At 38.9% G+C, this 20,426-nt stretch overlaps 1 protein-coding gene across 3 annotated transcripts; it reads right to left on the bottom strand.

Annotated features, from left to right (window-relative positions):
- Nucleotides 1-1,045: 1,045 nt before the first annotated feature.
- Nucleotides 1,046-18,278, bottom strand: LOC147318475 (uncharacterized). Of its 3 annotated transcripts, none has more exons than XM_086310438.1 (4): nucleotides 17,923-18,278; nucleotides 6,194-6,700; nucleotides 3,524-4,033; nucleotides 1,046-3,345 (listed from the first exon to the last, which is right to left on the bottom strand). In XM_086310438.1, the coding sequence occupies exons 1-4, from the start codon at nucleotides 18,035-18,037 to the stop codon at nucleotides 2,099-2,101; spliced, it is 2,379 nt and encodes a 792-aa protein (XP_086166564.1). In that variant the 5' UTR covers nucleotides 18,038-18,278; the 3' UTR covers nucleotides 1,046-2,098. The 3 variants fall into 3 exon arrangements, with proteins under 3 accessions (XP_086166564.1, XP_086166565.1, XP_086166563.1); XM_086310439.1 differs by lacking the exon at nucleotides 17,923-18,278 and adding an exon at nucleotides 7,700-9,244; XM_086310437.1 differs by lacking the exons at nucleotides 1,046-3,345; nucleotides 3,524-4,033; nucleotides 6,194-6,700 and adding an exon at nucleotides 8,225-13,574.
- Between the last annotated feature and the right edge of the window lie 2,148 nt (nucleotides 18,279-20,426).

Raw genomic sequence — 20,426 nt, 5'->3', positions numbered from 1 at the left:
CTGTATATACCTTACAGCACTGATGCTTTCCAGATGTGAAAGCTGCCAGTTCCATAGGTGCTAAAGCACCTCCATACCATCAGAGATGCAGGCTTTTTAACTGACCCAGAGAAGACAGCAGTGTTTCTGGATCATGTTCACATTTGGCTTCTTCACAAACCTCGACATGCAGTGATTTCAATGACAGAATTGTGTCAAAGATCCCAGGCATGCGACGTAGACGTTCGCCTTATCCCTTGCCCACAGAAATGTCTCCAGATTCTCTGAATCTTTTGATGATGTTATGAAAATAATATATTCAAAATCTTCATTATTTTAAGTTGAGGGAAATTATTCTAAAATTGTAGATGCAGTTTTTGTTTTTTGCAGATATGCAAAACTCTGCCCCTCTAAGATGTAGTTTATATACTCGGACTGTTCCCAATTAACCTAATGAGCTGCAAAAAATGTTCCTCCTGCTGTTTCCTTTTAGCACCACTTACCTTTAAAGCCTTTATTGCCACCATGCAAACTTTTCTGAGACATGCCATCAAATTTTTAATGATTAAACGTTTTTCTTCAAACCCTACATTTTATACATTTAAACATTTGAAGTGTTCTCTGAAAAAAATAAAAATAAAAACTGGTCTGTGTATTTTCCAATTGATTGCATTCTGTTTTGTTTTTTACATTTACTCATTGCATTTTTTTTTGGAATGGGCTTTGTATACTGAGTTGTAGATGTATCTTGCATTTATGTGCAGCCCTCGATTTTAATATAGCACAAATTACTAGACTTAGAAGCAGCAAGTACAGAAGCTTATGAAGTTGTGTGCTTATTTGCTTAATTTATAATTCATGAAATCTCATAAAAGTCTCTTTAGTGCAATTAGCTCTCATTGTATTACTAAATAAACCACTGAATATCATGAACTGTTACATTTTTCAAACTAGTGACTGTTGCAGACTGGCCAACTATCTATCTTAGTGCTCATTAATACACTTACTCTAAAATCAGTGAAGTCGTTTATCATTCTTCCTTTATAGGTTGCCATTTTATGCGCAATTAAAGTGATCAGAAATGCTTTATTTGACAATATCTGGATGGAATTTCTGATTAGGCATCCAGATGCCCATTTTCAGCAACTAGTAACAAAAAAAAATTCAACGTTTTTGAAGTCATAAACCTAATTAATCACTAGAAGAAAAAAACATCTCCACTTACTACATCAGAAAAAGCACATGTCGATTTGGTTAGTTGTGTGTCTGAGTTTAATTATACGTTTAAAATGTCAAAAATAAAAACAGACTTCAGAAACTTCTATAAAAGAATATGCCTTTTTATTTGGAAAACATCTCACACAAAATATCTGTGCACACCTCTGGATACTGGAATAATTGAGGTGAGGGAGAAGGAATATTGTCCATTTACTTGATAAAAGTCGGATGGACAGAAAGGCTGGAATTCAATAAATATCCCAGCAGTGAGTGAGACAGTGTTCAAGAGTTTTTATGTGGGAAACCGACAGAAAACTGAAGATTTCCTACAACAGTGTGTAATCCACATTTCACAGTGACCTGTGACCTTCCACAAACTCTGGAGAGAGGAGAGAATGAAGTGACAGGAGCAAGAAGACATGAAGATCAGTGTGTCTAATTTCAGAGACAGATGTCTTGTACGTCCTCAACTGGCACATTCATAAAATCCTCTCCGTGTCAACATCTGCAGTGAAAGGATTCCCCAGGATTTTTTTTTTTATTTTTTTTTAAGGAAAACATTAAAGGAACAGAGTGGACAGCTGTACTCAAGTTTTCCTTTTTTCTTTGACCTGTTTAATTCAAGAATGTTTCTCAGACTCTTGGATTTTACGTACTGAAAATATGCCTTAAAAAGTTTAATCTCAAAGCACATTGAGGCTATACCTCAAAAAGGCCTCCTTGGTGTAGATATTTGTTGTTAGGGTACTGTAACGCATGATTTTTAAAAATAAATTCATCAGGAATAAGTAAAAAAAATGTTTTAAAAAAGAGCAAAAGTTTTTTTGTAGCAGCTGTGTGACGTCCTTAAAAAAAATCTGAACAGAAGCAGGGATGAGAAATCAAATGCTTCAGTGACACCTCATCCCTCTGTGTTATCCCACAGTATAGGCAACTCCCCAGTTGCATGTTTTATATAATGCGAGTGCAGCTTTGCCACATCATCAAAGCCCATATCACAGTCAAAGCACTCCCATTCCCAGTACTTATGGTCGCTGTGCACGTTTCTTTCCTGTGACTCTGCCTCGTCCGGCTCGTTTCTTGTTTTTGACTGTACATCTCCTGATTTGGACTCGTCAGATAGATCAGCCAAGTTAGCTTGTCTCAAAATCTTAAAGTGAAACACCGGTTCTCCACAGTCTGACTTGTCAGATCTGTCACGATCCTCGATCTTCTCACATGGGCTTTGTAGCCCTGTTTTCTGTGTGCTTTCCTCCTCCTCTGGTCGTTCTTTTAAGTCTGCATTCATTTCTGGCTCTTCTTCAACACAAGGGAGAAGAGCACTTCTTTGAATCAAACCTCCCAGGTTCACAGAGTTGGTACGATGCTGTTTTTGATGCGAAATTACCTTTCCGGGATTGGAGAAGCTCTGCTTAGCTCCGCCATGGTTGCTGAAGTGACTTGTGGGTTGTGCAGACGTGCGGAGGCTCCCGTGCCTGTGATAGTGATTTTGCAGGTGTTTGTCTAGTGACGCTTCATCTCTAAAGCCGCGAGTGCAGCTCAAACACCAAAATGGATTCTGTTTATGTAGCTCAGCGTGAGCCAACCACAGCCCCGCAGAAGCAAAGTCCTTGTTACAAGTATCACATCTGTGAGGGGCTGATTTTAATGAAATGCTTGCTCTGTGAACTCTCAGGTGGGAGATTAGCCGTGTTCGTCTGATGAATAGCATCCCACAATCTGGACACTCGTACTGGCGCAAAATTGACTCGTCCGGAGGTTTCGCTGATGCAGAGGACTCGTTTTCGTGCAGCTGTTGGTGTTTTTTGAAAGAAACCAGGTACGCGTAAATCTTTCCACAGATCGAGCAAACATAATCTTTTCTAGGTGCATTCTTCACTGAGGCGGTGGAAACTCCAAAGCTTTGAATCGGGTCTGAGGTCCCTGTTTGGGCTGAATCGCTCTCATCACACTCAGCTGTATTACCAATCATGCTTTCATCTCCATTTTCTCCAGCATCTTCTCTCTCTGGCACTAGTTCTGCTACCATGTGGTCTTCAATCTCTGCTTCCTCCTCTTCCAGAGCGTGCTGGTGCAGGTGAGTCTCGTAGTTTTCCCACTGTGTGAACTTCAGCCCACAGTCCTTACATTCAACTCTGTGCTCCTCATCTACAAAGGAAAAAAAAGTTATTAAGTACAGTAAGTATTGGTACTGATTAAATGTTTAGTGTAAATTGTGAACATGTAGTATCATGCTGACATGCTGTTAAGCAAGGGTGCAGTAAACACTAATAATAATAATAATAATAATAATAATAATAAAATGTGTTCTCATGCTATGACTCACTCTCTTCCGCCTCTCCTCTGGTTTGCGATCGTACATCTTCTGATTCAGACCCATCAGATAGTTTGGAAACCTTTGAGCGACACACAGGCTCTGTACAATCAGACTCCACAGAGCTGTCACGCTCTGCAGTCATTGCATCCTCGCCTGGGCCTTCAACTTCACTTCTTTCCACATTGTCTTCTTTTCTCGTCTCCTCTTGCATGTTTGTATTTGTTTTATCTCCTTTAGAGGTCGTCTTCCTGTGGAGACGCTGGTGTTTTTGGAACGAAACACGGTATTTATACTTCTTTCCACAGGTCACGCAGGTGTAACCCTGTCTAAGTGTATTTCTCACATCTTCATCTCTGCTCTCTACATCGTCTGCTCTCTCAGAGACTGTTTCTGCTGTCCTGTCCTCTTCCATCGGAGTTTCCTCGTCTTCCACGGCGTGCTGGTGCAGGTGAGTCTCGTAGAGCTCCTGCTGTGCAAACTTCAGCCCACAGTCCTTACATTCAACACTGAGTTCTTTATCTGCAAAGAGCAACAGGAGAAATTTTAAGTACAAAAAATATTGACATGGATTAAATGTTTAGGGTAAGTATGAAGAAGTAGAATAAACCTGTTATGATTTTATAAATTATTTTAGACAAATGATCGTTCTGTTTTTCATCATCTGAAAGTTTCTCTCAAATTCAGGAGGACAGCTCAGTCACAAAGTTACCATCTGATGTAAAGCAACCAACTGATCACAGTCTGTGGAAAACTTGCACAATTTTTAACATTACTCTTTAAACTGCTAAAATTTTAACAAACAAGAAAAAAAAAACAACAAAACAAAAAGTACAGGTTGGACTCCACTTAAGTATTTCAGGAGAAGAAAGTAGGTGTTTTTTGTTATGTTTTTCTATCATTTTTGAGGACCTATTTTAATATCCCACTATCCAGTCAAGTCATCTGAGCTAGGTTCTTTACATGTTTAAATATTTGATACCAAAGCTCTATAAATATAAACCCTCAGGAAGGAGTGTAGCTCAAATTAACATTCAGCGATAGATGCTTGAAGTACTTAAAATTGTTGGATGTCCAGCCTCTGACAGCAGATCTGGAATCCTGCAGAAACCAGATTTTAATTTACAGCTTCTGACACACAAAAGTTCCTGTTAAATTTAAGATCATGTTTTTGCTCATTTTCCCATTTTATAAGAATTTAAACTGAATCATGCAGCAAGTAGATTTTTCTGCACAGAAAGAACAGATGTGTGCTGAATGCCGTTACAACACAAAAACACAAGTTCACGATTCCACCTCTGGACACAGATATGTATTTAAGGAGAACAACATCAAAATCCTGAGAATTACATATTTTGTGACTGGAAACACTTTTGAATAACATTTGTTTTATTAACACTGAAGACAAACAATTGAGGAAAGTGAATGTGTTGCACTCACTTAGTTTGATATGTATTATGTTCTTGCAAAAGAAATAAACACTGTGGTGGAGTAGTTATGGTTTCTGTTTAGTTTAATAGCCGAATGATTCAGCATCACTGGTGAGATTATTCTTGATTAAGAATTCTATCGTAGCAATCATTTAATATAAATGTGAAAATGCAATTTATCAAACTGCCTCAAAAGTTACAGTGCTTACATTTATTACATCACTTGTCATAAAAACAAGAAAACTCCAAAACTTTAGAGATTAGGAAAATAAACTGGGGTCTGCATTTTTACACCCAGATTTCAGCTGCACACTAGATTTCTTTAAGAACTCGGAAATTAATCATTCAAACACTAAAAAGAACTCATCTATTCACAAATACAAGTAAATGACTGTAATTTGCCATCTTAACCAAATAATAACATACTTTATATTTTTTCTCAGCTCTTTTGTAAAGCAGTCAATTTTAAAATACATGGAGTAGAGCAATAATTATATTATAGCATTAAAAATATAATTTTGATAAAAGAGCTTGCACATTACAGACAAATAAAATACGATTTGGTAATTACCAAAACGTAATCTACAGCAGCTGTGGCATAAACCTTACACTGGGTTGTGGTCTATAAAATTTCGTAAGCATGCTATCTCACCTTGTAAATAAAAAGCACCACGTGAAATTTAGACTCTTAATCTTAAATCAGGAAATCTTAGAATGTATTATAGACTCTGGCTGCCAAATTTAAGCATGGATATAAAGAATTTATTTTGAGGAAAATCAGAGCGATCATCATGACAAACTTTGGATGTAATATTAAAAGGAACTTGTTATTTACAAACAAGTTCATTTAGATTTGGTGCAATAGTGTCATAGCTGGATGAAAATGTGTTTTTTTCCACCTGAAATTGACTCTTTTAAAGAATATTTTGAGCCTTTTGTATGAAAAATTGTACATAAAATCTCAGTTCCCTGCCTGTAAAACAACAGCATTTCAGATCTGTCAGTAAAACAAATATTTTAGGGACTTCGAGCAAATTTCTTTCAAAGAAAACTAAGGCCAGTAGAGACCTGGAATTTTGCTTACTTCCTGTTAATAAGTATAACTCCCCTCTTTGAATTATTTTTCAGGCAAACTTGAGATGGTCAGCTTGGAGACGTGTGAAGAACTGGCATGTCATCACCTAAGATCAGAATCCGAGCACTCTTATTACCACTTATCTATGTGTGTGCATGTTCGCATGCTATGACTCACTCTCTTCCGCCTCTCCTCTGGTTTGCGATCGTACATCTGATTCAGACCCATCAGATAGTTTGGAAACCTTTGAGTGACACACAGGCTCTGTACAATCAGACTCCACAGAGCTGTCACGCTCTGCAGTCATTGCATCCTCGCCTGGGCCTTCAACTTCACTTCTCTCCACATTGTCTTCTTTTCTCGTCTCCTCTTGCATGTTTGCATTTGTTTTATCTCCTTTAGAGGTCGTCTTCCTGTGGAGACGCTGGTGTTTTTGGAACGAAACACGGTATTTATACTTCTTTCCACAGGTCACACAGGTGTAACCCTGTCTAAGTGTATTTCTCACATCTTCATCTCTGCTTTCTACATCGTCTGCTCTCTCAGAGACTGTTTCTGCTGTCCTGTCCTCTTCCATCGGAGTTTCCTCGTCTTCCACAGCGTGCTGGTGCAGGTGAGTCTCGTAGAGCTCCTGCTGTGCAAACTTCAGCCCACAGTCCTTACATTCAACACTGAGTTCTTTATCTGCAAAGAGCAACAGGAGAAAATTTTAATTACCATGTAGATTATTATGGCAGCTTGTGTTTTACATGGAAAGTCTGAGTAATATTTTATTTTGACAGTTTGAGATAAATTATTCTGTTTCAGCAGGCAAGTGATCACGTCAGCGAAAAAAAAAAAAAAAAAAAATTGTGCAAAAAAACCCCAAACCCCCCCCCCCAAAACCGAAACTCAAATAAACTTAAATAGGAAATAAAAAAAAAAAAATAAAAATAAAAAAAACCAACCTAAAATTAAGCATAAAAATACTGATTTCCAAGCACTGACAGTAAAGACATCTTTTAGCACCTCCTGATTACACTGATGTATTCAAATATTTTCTTGTTTGCCACTGAGAATTTTTTTTACACTGATTTTAGATAAGAAATCTGATTTAAGCCTACACATTAGGTTTTTGAGAGTCACGTTGCCATTTCAATATTTTTTAATAACAATATACTGACACTATATCTGGGATTTAAACTATTTGCCAACAAAATTGTTTTTTGTGTTTTTTTTCTTAAAGACGACACCGGAGTTGCATTTAAGCATATTTCTATCAATTTAGCTAAAAATAAAAACAAGCATGCTCAGGGTGCTCAGAGATGTTTGAGGCACTGGATTTTACTGCACATTCATTTCTCTTTGCAAGAACCAACAGTGGTCACTCATCATGCTCTGACTCAATTTTCCCTGATATCAGTTTTTCATCACTTTCATATTTTGGTTAAATCTTTAGCGGCACTTATCGCTGACATCACACAGATCTGGTGGAGAAAATGTAGAAAGTGCATCTTCAGTGACATTCTGGCACTCATTATCTGATATACTTTCAGCATGTTTATCCACAAGCTCAGCACTATTAACAGCTATGTGACTGCCAAGAAACAACATGCTTGAATGCTGCTGATTCAGCTGGTTTACTTTTCCTTTTGAACTCATCATGAAGCATCAGTTCATGTTCATCAGGACCAAGAAAATCACCTTTAGTGCACTGATGTCTTAAACACTGAGATGCATCTCCATTTCTGTCCAGTCCTGTTATCCAGTGAATCAGTGGAACATCACAGCGACAAAAAACGTGAAGCTAGAAGAAAACAGCTCTCATATTTGGAGTCAGTAAGTGAAATTAGTGGAAGTACAGGTGAAAGAATCCCAGGAACAAAATGTTTGTTGATCAGTGCTACAGCAGGCACTGCAAACATCTTTAAATTGGAGGAAACTGGACCTATATCACTGCAGAGCCTTAACTAATATGATCAACAACACATGCTTTTACTTATTTGTACATTGTTTTAGTAGCAAACTTTTAGTTTGCTCCTTTGACACATCAAGGTGTTCTATTTAATACATGCTAGATATGAAATGTAGTAATGCGAGAGCAATTTATGTCACCCGCATATTGGCATATTCATAAGCTAAGTAATCGTGAAATGGGAAACAACAATATTAACAACCCAGACATGACTAGAATAAGCAGACTGACTGAATTAATCACACAACCATTAATCATGGCAAAAACAAGTTCGTTTATTTTCAACTTCTTTGACTTCTAGGAATAAAAAACAAATAAATATAACAAACTACTTAGAACTATACTACAAGAACATAACTGCTACTTTAAGTAATGAATATTTTATCACACAATAGAAATAACACTATAAAGAATCAACAGAGGAGCTTATAAATCAGTTAATGCGTAATGCATTGTACAAAGCATACAATGAACGTAGTATAGTTTATAATAATGGAAGTGACCAAGTGATGTTAGACAAGAATTTTGTTTTTCCTACCAGGTTATGTAAAGAGTACGCATTGCTGAATTTCAGGTTCTTTATCTTTCTGTAAAATATGCAAAACGTCAATCATCCTTCAACAAAACATCAGTTCTTAACAAAAACAGCAGCAAAATTAGCACATGCGTGTGGCGCAACATTGTTTAGCATGTCTTTCTACACTTTGCAAGTAGTGTGTCAACAGCATTTTTCATTTCTCTGGGCAATTTACATGCATAAATTTGTCTGAAAATGAAAGACAGTGGTCCCCAAAGAAATTAATCAAGTTCAATTTACATTCACAACAGGTCAATTTAAAACAGCAAAAAAATATGAGATCTATGACATCAGTGCTCCCCCCCCAAAAAACAACACTGTGTATTTTCACATTTGTACCGCCACCAGTCAGACCATTAAACTTAACTCTTGCACAGTGCAGCTCTTTCTGGTGCTGTCTGGTTGCTTGGTCTTGATTTGTGGTGCAGGTCAAAATAGAACTAACATCAACTTAATAACGGGATAGAGTGATCTCTGTTACCGATTTTACCTGCCAGTTCTGCTCAGCATATACTAGTCCAGTGTTACATGTTTAAGTACAACGAATCTCAAAAACTATACGAACAAATTAGGAACTATTTAGCCAAAGTAAAAGGTGCAAAAAAGAAATTTTCTAACAAAGATTTTTAGAAGTTTCAGAAAAGCCAGCATCTATGTACAGAGTCATTGTTTCAGGTCTTTTCAGGTTTCTTTGCTTTAATTCACTCTGTGGGTGTGTTCAATATAATGCTGGTGCAAATCAGTTTCTTGACAAAAAGTAGTTCCACATTCAAGGCAGGTAAGGCCATTGGAATCTCCTGCAGAGACAGCAGCAGGAGCATCGCTTTGTTTTTTGTAATCGCTGATACATTCCTGGTGATGCTCGATGAGGTCTTGGATTTCACGGAAGGTCCTGGGGCAAACGGAGCAATGGTATGAGTCACTGCTGCTGCACTGCTCCGTTTTGTGTTTCTGTAATTCGGTCGGTGAAAGAAAGGCTTTGCCACAGTGTTGGCACTTATGGCTACTTTGTGACTGGCCCGCTGAGTTGAGCGTAGGCCGAATCACTTTAGAAGATGGGAAAAACTTTTCTCTGTTGTCAGCAGCGGGGGGATTGGGTTTTAGAGGCTTTGAGGTCATAGCAGCACTCAGTCTATAGCGTACCTCATTCGGCAGACGGCAGCGGACTTCGTCGTGCCAAGCAAGGTGCTGATGTAGCTGATTCTCAGTCCAAAAGCCTTGGCAGCACAGAGCACAGGAGTAAGGCCGACTCTGTGCCTTTGCCTTATGGGTCCCTAATTGTTCCTCCGTTTGGAAAGCTTTCCCGCACTTATCACACTTGAAGAAGCATTTGGCTGTGTTCTCCGATACACAGCTGACTTGTGGAGGAACCTCAGCTGCAGCTCTAGGAGTTTGATTATCCAGTTTCGACTCCTGCTTCACATCCAGGTAAACTCTCTTAAAGTTGGGGGCGCCTTCAGAAATGCCCCATTCCCTGGAGTCTGGACACAATTTCACAGGAGAATCCAATGTGATTTTCATCCAATCTCTGTCAACTGTGCTACTTTTTAACATCACACTGGTGTTATCTGCTGCTGATGAATCTCCAGTTTTCCTCATCTCACTACTTGAGGCAACAGGCTCTTTTTTTCTGCGCAAAGCAGCTTTGCGTTTGCCTTTTGTGCTCTTTGCGTGGGCCTGCCATTTGTGAGCACGTAGTCCTCTTGCTTTAGTAAAGGTCATCGAGCAGAGGGGACACTGGTGAGGTTTTGGCTTCAGTGCCAGTAATACGGCATCACTCTCACTGCAATTTATTTTGACTTGTTCTGGAGCCTGGTCAAACGCCTCGTTTCCCGTCTCTAAAGTTTTACTGTGCTTGGCTGGAAGTAAATCTTGCACAAATGTCTTGCCTGGTTCGTTGCTGCTCAAATCTGGCTCTGGTACAGCTTTGCTTTGACATGGTGGATTAAACATCTGGTGGCGCTGCAGAACGCGGTGATTAAAAAACTGTTTGCCACAGTTTTTGCACTGAAAAGTTCCATCTATGGTTTTGTGGTTAAGAGATTTCAAATCATCATCTTTTAGCAGGGACCGCGAAGATTTCTTTTCTTTGTGCCATCGTTTGTGGGAGCCCAGGGCTGAGTTAGACATAAACCGTCTCCCACATTCAGAGCAGTGAAACAGTCCTTTACCCTGCTCTTCTTGTTTAGGTTTTTTTAACATTGTAGAAATGGCCAGTTTGGATTTTGGTAAAGACCTGTAGCCCTCAGCATGAATTCTTTTGTGAAAATTTAAAGCCCCAACTACTGAAAAGCTTCTGTCACATTTTTTGCATTTGTATTTCATATTGGATGCAGTTGGGTTTTCCAGTTCTCCTTCACCTGTGTCATTTTCCATCTCTGGTTCCGTGCCATCCATTTCACTCTTTACTGGTGTACGTACCTTTGACTGGTCAGAGCTTTCCCATGTGCTAGCATCCACGCTGCCTTCGCACAATCTTAGAGCATCATCGTTTTCTGTATTTGCAACGACTTGATTGTCTCTTTTAATGCACAGTTTCTGATGAACCCTTAAAGAGACCTTGCTGTTGAAATGTGCAAGGCATGTAGCGCACTGTAGATCCTCCAGCGTGACTCTGGACCACGATGATGATGGAGAATGCCCACTCTCATAGCCATGGCTTTTCATATGAAACTGCAGTGCTTTGGCCCGTGAAAACAACTTCCCACAGTCAGGACAGCTGTAGGTGTTCTTTTTCAGCTGTTCAACTTGATGCTGAAAAGACTTGATGGGTGGTGGGAGCAACTGGTCATTATGCACTACCTGGTGTCTAAGGAGGCTGGAAAAAAGGCGGAATGACCTGTTGCAGAGTTCGCATTTGTGATTTCCATTTTCATGCTTTCGCATGTGCAATGTCATGATGCCTCTGTGCCGAAATTTTCTGCCACACACCGGACATGCAACCTTCATGCTAGAGCGTTGGTGTCCATTAACAGAGGATCCCGGGACACCTTTTCTCAGCCTCAAATCTGCACACTCTGTCGGATTTTGCTTGTGGTGTGAGAAAGCACCTAAAGACCAAAATCCCTTTCCACACTGCTCACAATGATAGATCTTTGGGCCCAGTAGGGTTTTCTTTGGATTGTATTCTTTCTTACTGACTGAAATATTTTCCTTTTTTTGTGCAGAGCAGGTTTTCATATGGTTAAACAGGCTAGCTGCATGCGAATAAGACATTGTGCAATCTGGGCACTGGAACTGTTTTCTTTTGGGATGATGCAACTGATGAGAGACCAAAGCAGACAAACGAGAGAAAACTTTGCCGCATTCACTGCACGTCAGATTTTTCTTCTCTAATCCCTCCACCTCCTGAAATGCATCGCTGCTTGGCATCTGACCACCGTGGGTCTGTATGTGATGGCAGTGTGCCTCAAAGCTACTTGCTTCATGACCACAAGTGTCACATGTGTAAAAAGGCGCTGACTGACCTTGTGCCTGCTGTCTTCTCTTATAAACGCCATGCCACATTCTGTGAACACGCAGCGATGAAGAACTAGAAAACCAGCGATAACACTCTGGACAATCAAACCTGTCTTCTGCTGATTTATTCTCAGCTTCCCTCGCTATCAGTGCAATCGGCTCATCAGCCTGCTCAAAATCAATTTGTACAATTTTCAAGTCCATTTCTGGTTTGGAAACAATATCACTGTCATCTCTTCCCTCCTGATCGGATTCACACACCAGCTCCAGGTCAGGATTCAGATCTTGGGGTGGCTCATCCTCAGACTCACTTGCACTGATCACCTGTACGTTAAAGTCACCGGGTTCATAACTTTCCATGTCTTCATCAGTCTCAACTATGTACAACTCTTCAGTCATGTTGGTCGGAGGCAAACTGTCCAGCTGCACTTTTCCTTCTGTAGACGTTTCCAAGTCAATCTCTGGTCTTCCGCTTTCTGCCATTTGGTCTTGAGGTAGAGAGGAACACATCTGGGCCTCCTTCTCAGTTTCTCTAAAAACATCTGTGTGATGAAGCTGATGAGAATGAAGTGCCGAAGACCTGGAGAACTTTAGCCCACAATCTTTACATTCAAATGCCTTCTTCTGTAGCTGGCACAGCTGATGGTGAAATGACTTTGCTGGGGTTTCGTCACTGTGTGCAGTGCGCTGATGCCTGTAGTAGAACGTAAGAGTCATGAACACTTTTCCACATTCCTCACATGGGAACCTTTTTGCAGAATTATCACCATGATTGGCATGCCATCGCTGATGGTTAAAGAGAGCAATATGGCCACTGAAACCCTTTTTACACTCGCTGCAGTAAAACTCGTTGCAGTTCTTCTTTGGCTTTTGTTTCATTTCTTCAGGAGAGCACTGACTATTGCGGCTAAATCTCTGATGAGTCTTAAGTCGCATCAGGGCAGAAAAAGCTTTCCCACATGAGCATGTAAAAACCTTTTCAGAATAATCCTCCGTTTGACTTTCACCTGCCTTTGTTTCTGCTAATGACTCCCCAGCTGGAATTGCATCTCCTGAACTCCTGTTTCTGGGCTTAATCAACTTTTCCTCATGACAACGACGATGGGCATCAAGAGCTGAAGCACGAGAATAATTTCTCCCACAAGATTCACACTGAAACGACTTCTTTTTCAAATGCTGAAGGTCATGAAAAACTGATTTGGAGGGTTGTCTGTGTGAGCGCTGATGGTTGAGAAAGTGTCCAATCACACCATAAGATTTCCCACAGTCCTGACATTCATAAGTTTGTTGCTTTGCTATGGCAGCATTAATCCGGATACCAGTCTCCTTTTGAGAGATCTGATCATGGTTCTTCTCCATATGCAAGTGGTATTCACTCAGGTCAATAAATGAGGATGAGCATAAAGAACAAAAGTGAAGCGCTTCATTGTCCTTTTCTCCATCATATAACTCATCCATGTGCTTGTCCAAATACATGCTTTCTTGTGGATGTTCACGCAAATGCTTCAAGAAGGCTGCCTCCTCTCTGAAGCCTTCTCCACAATGCTGACAGCAGAAAACCCCACTCCCTAAAAATAGAAAAGGGGAAAAGAGGAGGTCAAAGCCACTCCTGTTTTCAGAGAAGAAAAAAAGAAAGGAAATTTAAAAACAAAACAAAACAAAAAACAGAGGCGCAAACATGTCTTTATTTTAAAGTAACTTGAGCTTACAGTATAATCACACAACTGCACAATTTCCATATAAAACAAAGAAATGATAGGAGAAAAATAACACTTATTAAAAAAACAACAACAAAAAAAAGTGTCATTACTGAGGTGCAAATACACTGTTTAGGGCTAAAATACCTAGATGAATTATTTTGTTATTTAATACAGTTGCTGTAGTTGCATTTTTTTTTTTTTTTTAATAGACATGGTAAATGGTTAACGAATGTCCGCAAAGCACCTGCACACTGTGGACAACCATGTTTAGATAAAATCTCATTTAGAGCAGGGCGATATGGCCAAAAATATTTATCACGATATATATTTGAAAATTTGCGATAACGATATAACCGACGATATAATTGATGCGAGACAAAATATAACTCCACAACATTACTAGCGCAAAAAGACAACCTTCCATTTATTTTCACTTAAACAAGAAGCTGGTTTTTATGTACATTAAAGCTTTATAAAAATGTAACAGTGCAAATGCAAATTCCTTGCTGAAAGTTTAACCAAAAGGCATTTCCAGTAGAAATGGGCTGACATATCCTGAGCCTAACCATGTATAATATCCACTGAAGTTAAAAAGAGTTGCTTTGCAACATTAAACTGCAGTGTGCAGTACACATTTTTCGGACCATAAGGTGCACGGGATTATAAGGCACATTAAGCGAAACAAAGCAGTCAGAATCAAATTTTATTAAACTCATTCTTCTTGCTTCCTCCACTTCTGTACCATTGATTCATTAATGTTGAATTCTCTGGCAGCTGCTCTATTCCCATGTTGTTGCAGTATATTAATGACTAACCTCGTATTGTGGATGGATTATCTCAGTTGTTCTCCTGACTGAAGTTTGGTCCGTTTACAGCATCCTGCCATGCGATTGCATTTGTCTCTAACTATCAGGAACTTTAACGTTAACTTTTATAAGTGGAAAAGTGTTAGTGTTCTCCTCCAGCTTCACTGTTTATGTTATGCTAACATAGCTGTGTCGCTAGCGATCACGTATCACATCATTATATACCAGCTAGCCCAACTTCAGTAACCCTACAAACGTCACTGCTGTTTAGTTTCCTGTCTTAATTTATGTTGGACGTGATAGCAGAGCTGTACGTTTGAATTTTTCCAGAAATCTCTGTCAGAACATGCTATATCATGCTTAGGTAACTAGCGAAACTAGCGAGCTAACTTCCGCTAGCTTCCTGCTAACTTCTAACTCCGTTAAATGTAATAACTTTTGTTTTCATGGATGCCTGGAAGTTAAACTTTATAGTTACACCTGGTAAAGCAGCAATGCTGATCGTTTCATTAAAGATGAAAGAATTTAGACAGTTTTTAACTCCCAGTGATGCTGCAGTGTTCGTTTGACCTGAAGTATACGGAGTTTAGGACCCAGATTACTCCCAGATTTAAGAGCATCTTAGTCCGACAAATACGACAATAACGACGGCCGCTTGCATGTTCTGCAAAAAAATGTGCTTTGTCGTGTATCTGACGGACAAACACCAAACCAGTTCCACATCACTGAAGTTGCACCATTTTTACAAACCAATTCTGGTTCATCTGTTTCACTCAACAATCGGCCATGTGCGTATGAAAACAAAGGCACTGCGCATATGCGCGTTTTACTCATATTCTATCGCGATAATTCATTTTCCTATCGTTGCCTAACATTATACCGGTATTACCGTGAACGGTATAATATGGCCCAGCCCTAATCTCATTTAATGTCAACTCATATTTAAACGTTTAGAGAATTAATAAGTAAAGGCTGTGTTTTTCAACAAAACTCAATCCAAACAGATTTTTAACGCATATTTCTGAAATTTAGAGCAGTGAACCACAACTGTTACTCTGTAAAGTGCAGTGCTTCTTATGTGTTAAAAACATGTCCCTATTGAAGCTTTTCTTATGGATACAAAGTAGAGCTGGGCGATATGAGATTTTTTCATATCACGATATGTTTTTTTCATTTTAGGCGATAACGATATCTATCACGATATAAGCCAAATAACTATATTTGTAAGATTTAAATGTGCCGTTGCTCACAAGTAAAATGTGAAATAATCAGCAGCTTGTTTTTATTTAAATATTTATTTCCCATAATAAGTTCAACAGGGTAGATGTACTTAAGGAACATGAGACTTTTTCAGATAAATAAAGGCAAATATTGCAAACTACACAAAAGACAGCCGCTAAAGCGTTTAAGTTTCAAAATAGAACAAACAAAACAGACTAAATTGTCAATTCCACTTAGAAACAAAATATTAATTCTAAAAATAAATCTTAGTTTGTTTTACAGAAGATCAGACAAAACTGACTAACTTTTGTCAATATCAAATAAACTGAGAACTAAAAGGAAATTCTCAATCTCTCCTTGTTGTATAGCTGAGCTTTTCAAACAGTTTTAACAGTTACTTTAGTCTGACAAAAGCCGAATGACGAATTAGCGCTTCCAGTCAGAGACTGAGGCTACGTCCACACGTACACGGGTATTTTTGAAAACGGAGATTTTCCGTTTTCGTTTAAAAAAAATAATCCCGTCCACACATAAAGGCAGAAATGAAGGAAAACGCTGCTATGAACATGCCAAAGCAGCAGGTGGCGCTAGATTCCTAACCGTGCAGAAATGTTGGCCAATCAGAAGTCTAGAAGCCTCGGTGGGAAAAAGTAAACAAAGCTGGGGCATAGAAGCAGAACCGAGTCGTATGTGTGGAGGGACAGTAACTGTGTGTATATGTAAGCATTTAAACACTGCAGAGAGTAGAATTAACAGTAACAGTATTGTAGAAATTCATTTCACCGAAACAATAACGTGGCGCACAGTGTGACGCATGCACCAGTTTATTGTATTTCCAGACTTGCTTTCGGCACAATTTACAGTGCACGCTACTCTATTTTTTGTCAGACTTGAAATAGCCGAAATACCTTCACACTACGGAGCTTCTATGGCTCTTCCGTTCGACAATCTCTCCGGCATTGGAACCATCATCTGTTTTCTCTTCGGTCACGCTCGGTTGATTTTTCTAGTCGGCACACTCATTTCCTCCATTACGCGCTGGCTCCATTACCCGCTGGCTGCTTCCCAAACAAACACATGTGCGGCTTGGCACTTGTGCTGTATGTAACAAGTCACGCGACGTGACGCTGCGGCTGTGATTGGTTCGGCTCTGCGCTACTTAATTTGGATTGGCTGACCTATTTTTTTTTTTTTTTTGAGGACAAGAGCAGCGAGGTCTATCGCGATAGCTTAATTTCTCTATCGAGTAAAAGTTATATCGCGATACATATCGTTATTGTTCTATCGCCCAGCTCTAATACAAAGGAATAGTGACAATCTGCCTGCTGACCTGCTGAAACTTTAGTCTGATGTCTCAACAGGAAGAAGTCGAGGCGTAAAAGTAGTGAAGATATTCTGCTTCCACCTACATATACACGTAAAAGCATACTAAATGCTTTGGATGGAAACAGCCAAGAGAAACTGTATGAGTAGTATTGTTTGCTGTCTAAATAAATATTTCCTATTGATCTAAAACAAAACACAACAAGCAATGCTTTAGTTGTTACACAACCATGCTCAGGAAAACAAAACTTCCTTCCGTTGATTGCTAAAGTTTGTGTACTGATAAAACAATAATCAGAAAAGTCTAATTTAAAACTAGTTCTAAATCTAAAATCCGTTTACGTTAATCTTCTATTAAGAGTGCCAGATTGTTAAAGCAAATGAAATAAATACCAAGGGAAAGATTATTATTGGGCGGCGGGGGGGGGGGGGAACCTGGAGATACCGCAGATTGAGCACTTCCCTATTTATGGCCTGACCAAACATTTATATTATTCAGTAGGATTACAGAAAAAGCATGTTTCCGGCAATACATAGATTTGCTTCTGGCAATGCCCTGATTCAATGTCATAAGACTAGATTATCAAAGCGGTCACATAATTTTCGATCCATATGGCTGAGTATTAACTTTGACCAGGGCTGGCGCTGTTTGTTCAATACGCCCCACTGAAAATGCTGGGAAGCCTTTAACTCGAACTGGTAACTTTATATTTGTTACTGGTGTTAAAAGAGCACTTTTTAAATCTGCCTTCAAGTCAAATATTTACATTTTCCTATTGATGGAGTGCAGGAAGACAATGCACAGGAACGCACTGATGCTGTGTTAACGTAAATGTTTAAGTCACGGCCTGTTGATGGGTGCTTACTGTCAGCGGTTTCTTCAGTCGATGGACCGGCGTTCTCTTCAGGTGTCCCTTCGTCAGCATGGCGTTTGTTTTCAGCTCCGTCCTCTACGCTGGCCGAGGAAGCAGATCCCTCCATCTTGGCGTGGCTGCTTGGTGGCGCTAGTGCTTGTTAGCTTAACAGCGCCACCGTTGTTTTTTTTTTAATACAAATTATTTTTTACCACTCAGTCAGCTCCACGGGAGTGAAAACAGTGTGTAATATAAGTCTAGTTCGCTAAAATATAACGGAGAAGTATCATTAACCGTTTTAATAATGCGGTTGGTGTACATATAAAGGCGAGCTGTAGTCAGAACACCTGCGCAGTGCGCCTATCCTTCCCCTCAGCGGAAGTGTCTTCTTCTTCTCTTTTATTTGCCTCAACACGAAGTTATCACCCTGCAGCGACGCCAGTGGTGGTGGTGGTGCATTACTCTGACAAACAAACGCCCTCACAAACTTTTCCACTTGTTGCAGAAGAGGAGGAGCTGTTCTCCACTAAAACTAAAGTTACATATATACTGCAGTTGATTGGAACTAGTTACCTATTTGAAAAGATTTTTAAAAAAACACCTTAGAGAATAAAATATATTTACTTATACTAATTGATCAACAGTACACAGGGTTAAAGTTTAATTCGGTGACCTGTGAAATTTTAGGGTCATGTATCAAATACATTTTTGATATATTGATATTTCAGAAAGCCAGTCCATTCATTTTTAGCTCTTTTTTGCACACATTAAAATCTGAGCAAATGTTTGAAAATGAATATCTCAAAGACTACCATGTATAAAAGCCTGAAATTTGTTCTAGTCTTTTTTTCCCCCTTTAATCTTAGTCAGAGTAAATGGATATCACAAGTGGTTATCCTCTTCAAAATTATTTTTGGATAGCTTTTTTTCCTTTATTTGATAGGAGAGTATTGCACAGGAAAACTGGAAACACACCAAAGGACCTTGGGTCGGACTTAAACCCAAACAGCTGCATTTAACCATGTTGTTTGCACCATACAACTGAATCAGCATCAATAATTTGGGACAGATAATATTCATGTCTGAATACTGGGTAGTTAAAATGTGAAAAAAGAAGCAGTCCCGTAAAGTCCCATATTTGAGTATACACTAATACAAAAAAACAACAAAAAACAAAACCCTGTCACACTGTAAAAGACAGTTTGTGAAGTTTTTTCAATTTATTTCACAATAATGCAAAATAAATAATCTATAATATTTTTAACACTACATTCCTATGTCACTAAAAACAGGGAAATACTATTTTCATTCAATTTTTATGCTGCATTAAGCAAATATGACAAGTTGCACCAAATAAACAAAGCATGGTTAAGTTTCTAGATGTTATGCTAGTTTTCTTTGGGAGAGTAATTTTGGTAAATATTTTACATTTTTGACACCCACTTTGTAAGCATGCACATTGCCCTTTCCGTGGTCTTTGGAGGCTCCTCTCCAAAGACCACGGAAATTTTCAGGCTTTTAATTGTTAATGGTTTTTGAGATATAATTATGTTCAAAAATTGCAATTTCAATGTAAAATGAAAAAGCTTGAAAGTGGGCAGATTGAACTTCTAAAAAAAAAAAAATCTAGAAAAGTATTTGGTATATGAAGATTTCATTACACTGTCAAACTTGGACACTAACCCTGTCCAACCCCCCAAAAATCACACCACTAAACAAGAGTATGTGAATGGCTGATAAGAAACTAAAAGTATCTCTTTAATTCTCATACTAATCACGTCATCTCAGCGTGGTTTTTAATCTGTTTATCCAGTGCTCTTATATATTGGTTTATTTACGGCATTTACTCTGGCACTTCACTACTGACTGGTGGAACTGAAGCTTAGGGCAGCATGGTGGTGAGGTGGTTTGAAACAGTTGCCTCACAGCAAGAAGGTACTGAGTTTAACTCCACCACCTGGCCAATTTCCACGACAGAACATTGTAACTTTTTTCTTACTGCATCAGTCCTCAAGAGATCAACACATTTTAAATAATTCATACAGGAATATGTTTCATGACTTTGTTTCTCATACACGTTTTATCTGGGGTTTTTTTCTCCAAATAAGTTAATATGTTTATTCATTGAAGGAGTTAACCCATCATTCACAGAGTCATTTTCATCGTCTCATTCGGCATTAAATATCTATTTAAAGGCTCCTACAAGTAGTAAATCTTGCTACTCCGGGTCTCTAAACTGTGAAAAAGATTACAATGTAATGACTAAACATAGAAAATCACAATAAATAAAGCCTATAATGCAAAACATATTTTCATGGGTTATGCACAAACCCATACAGCTTTCCATTATTCAGTGACCTAATTCCTGGGGAGGAAAAATAAATCTGATAGCACATGTTCAAAATTGATCCTACCCTGTCATATTAAGGTTAAGGAGTTCCCTATAATAGCAATGTCCAAGTGCTAATGCTGGTTTATGCTAACTGTGAAGTACTGCACCACACAAGTTTATAATC

This window comes from Aulonocara sp. 'chitande type north' Nkhata Bay, linkage group LG11 (assembly GCF_057382095.1).
Source record: "Aulonocara sp. 'chitande type north' Nkhata Bay isolate Kocher_YH1m ecotype deep benthic linkage group LG11, A_spYH_male_GT1.1, whole genome shotgun sequence".
In the NCBI taxonomy this organism is placed as follows: domain Eukaryota; kingdom Metazoa; phylum Chordata; class Actinopteri; order Cichliformes; family Cichlidae; genus Aulonocara; species Aulonocara sp. 'chitande type north' Nkhata Bay.
This window is presented reverse-complemented; position numbering and strand designations above follow the sequence as displayed.

Bases quoted from the DNA above. Each gene is read 5' to 3' on its own strand.
- LOC147318475 (XM_086310437.1), bottom strand. From the start codon at position 18,037: ATGGAGGGATCTGCTTCCTCGGCCAGCGTAGAGGACGGAGCTGAAAAC. The intron at 13,575-17,922 runs GTAAGCACCCAT...TTCTATTTTTAG, and splicing joins GACTGAAGAAACCGCTGACA to GGAGTGGGGTTTTCTGCTGT.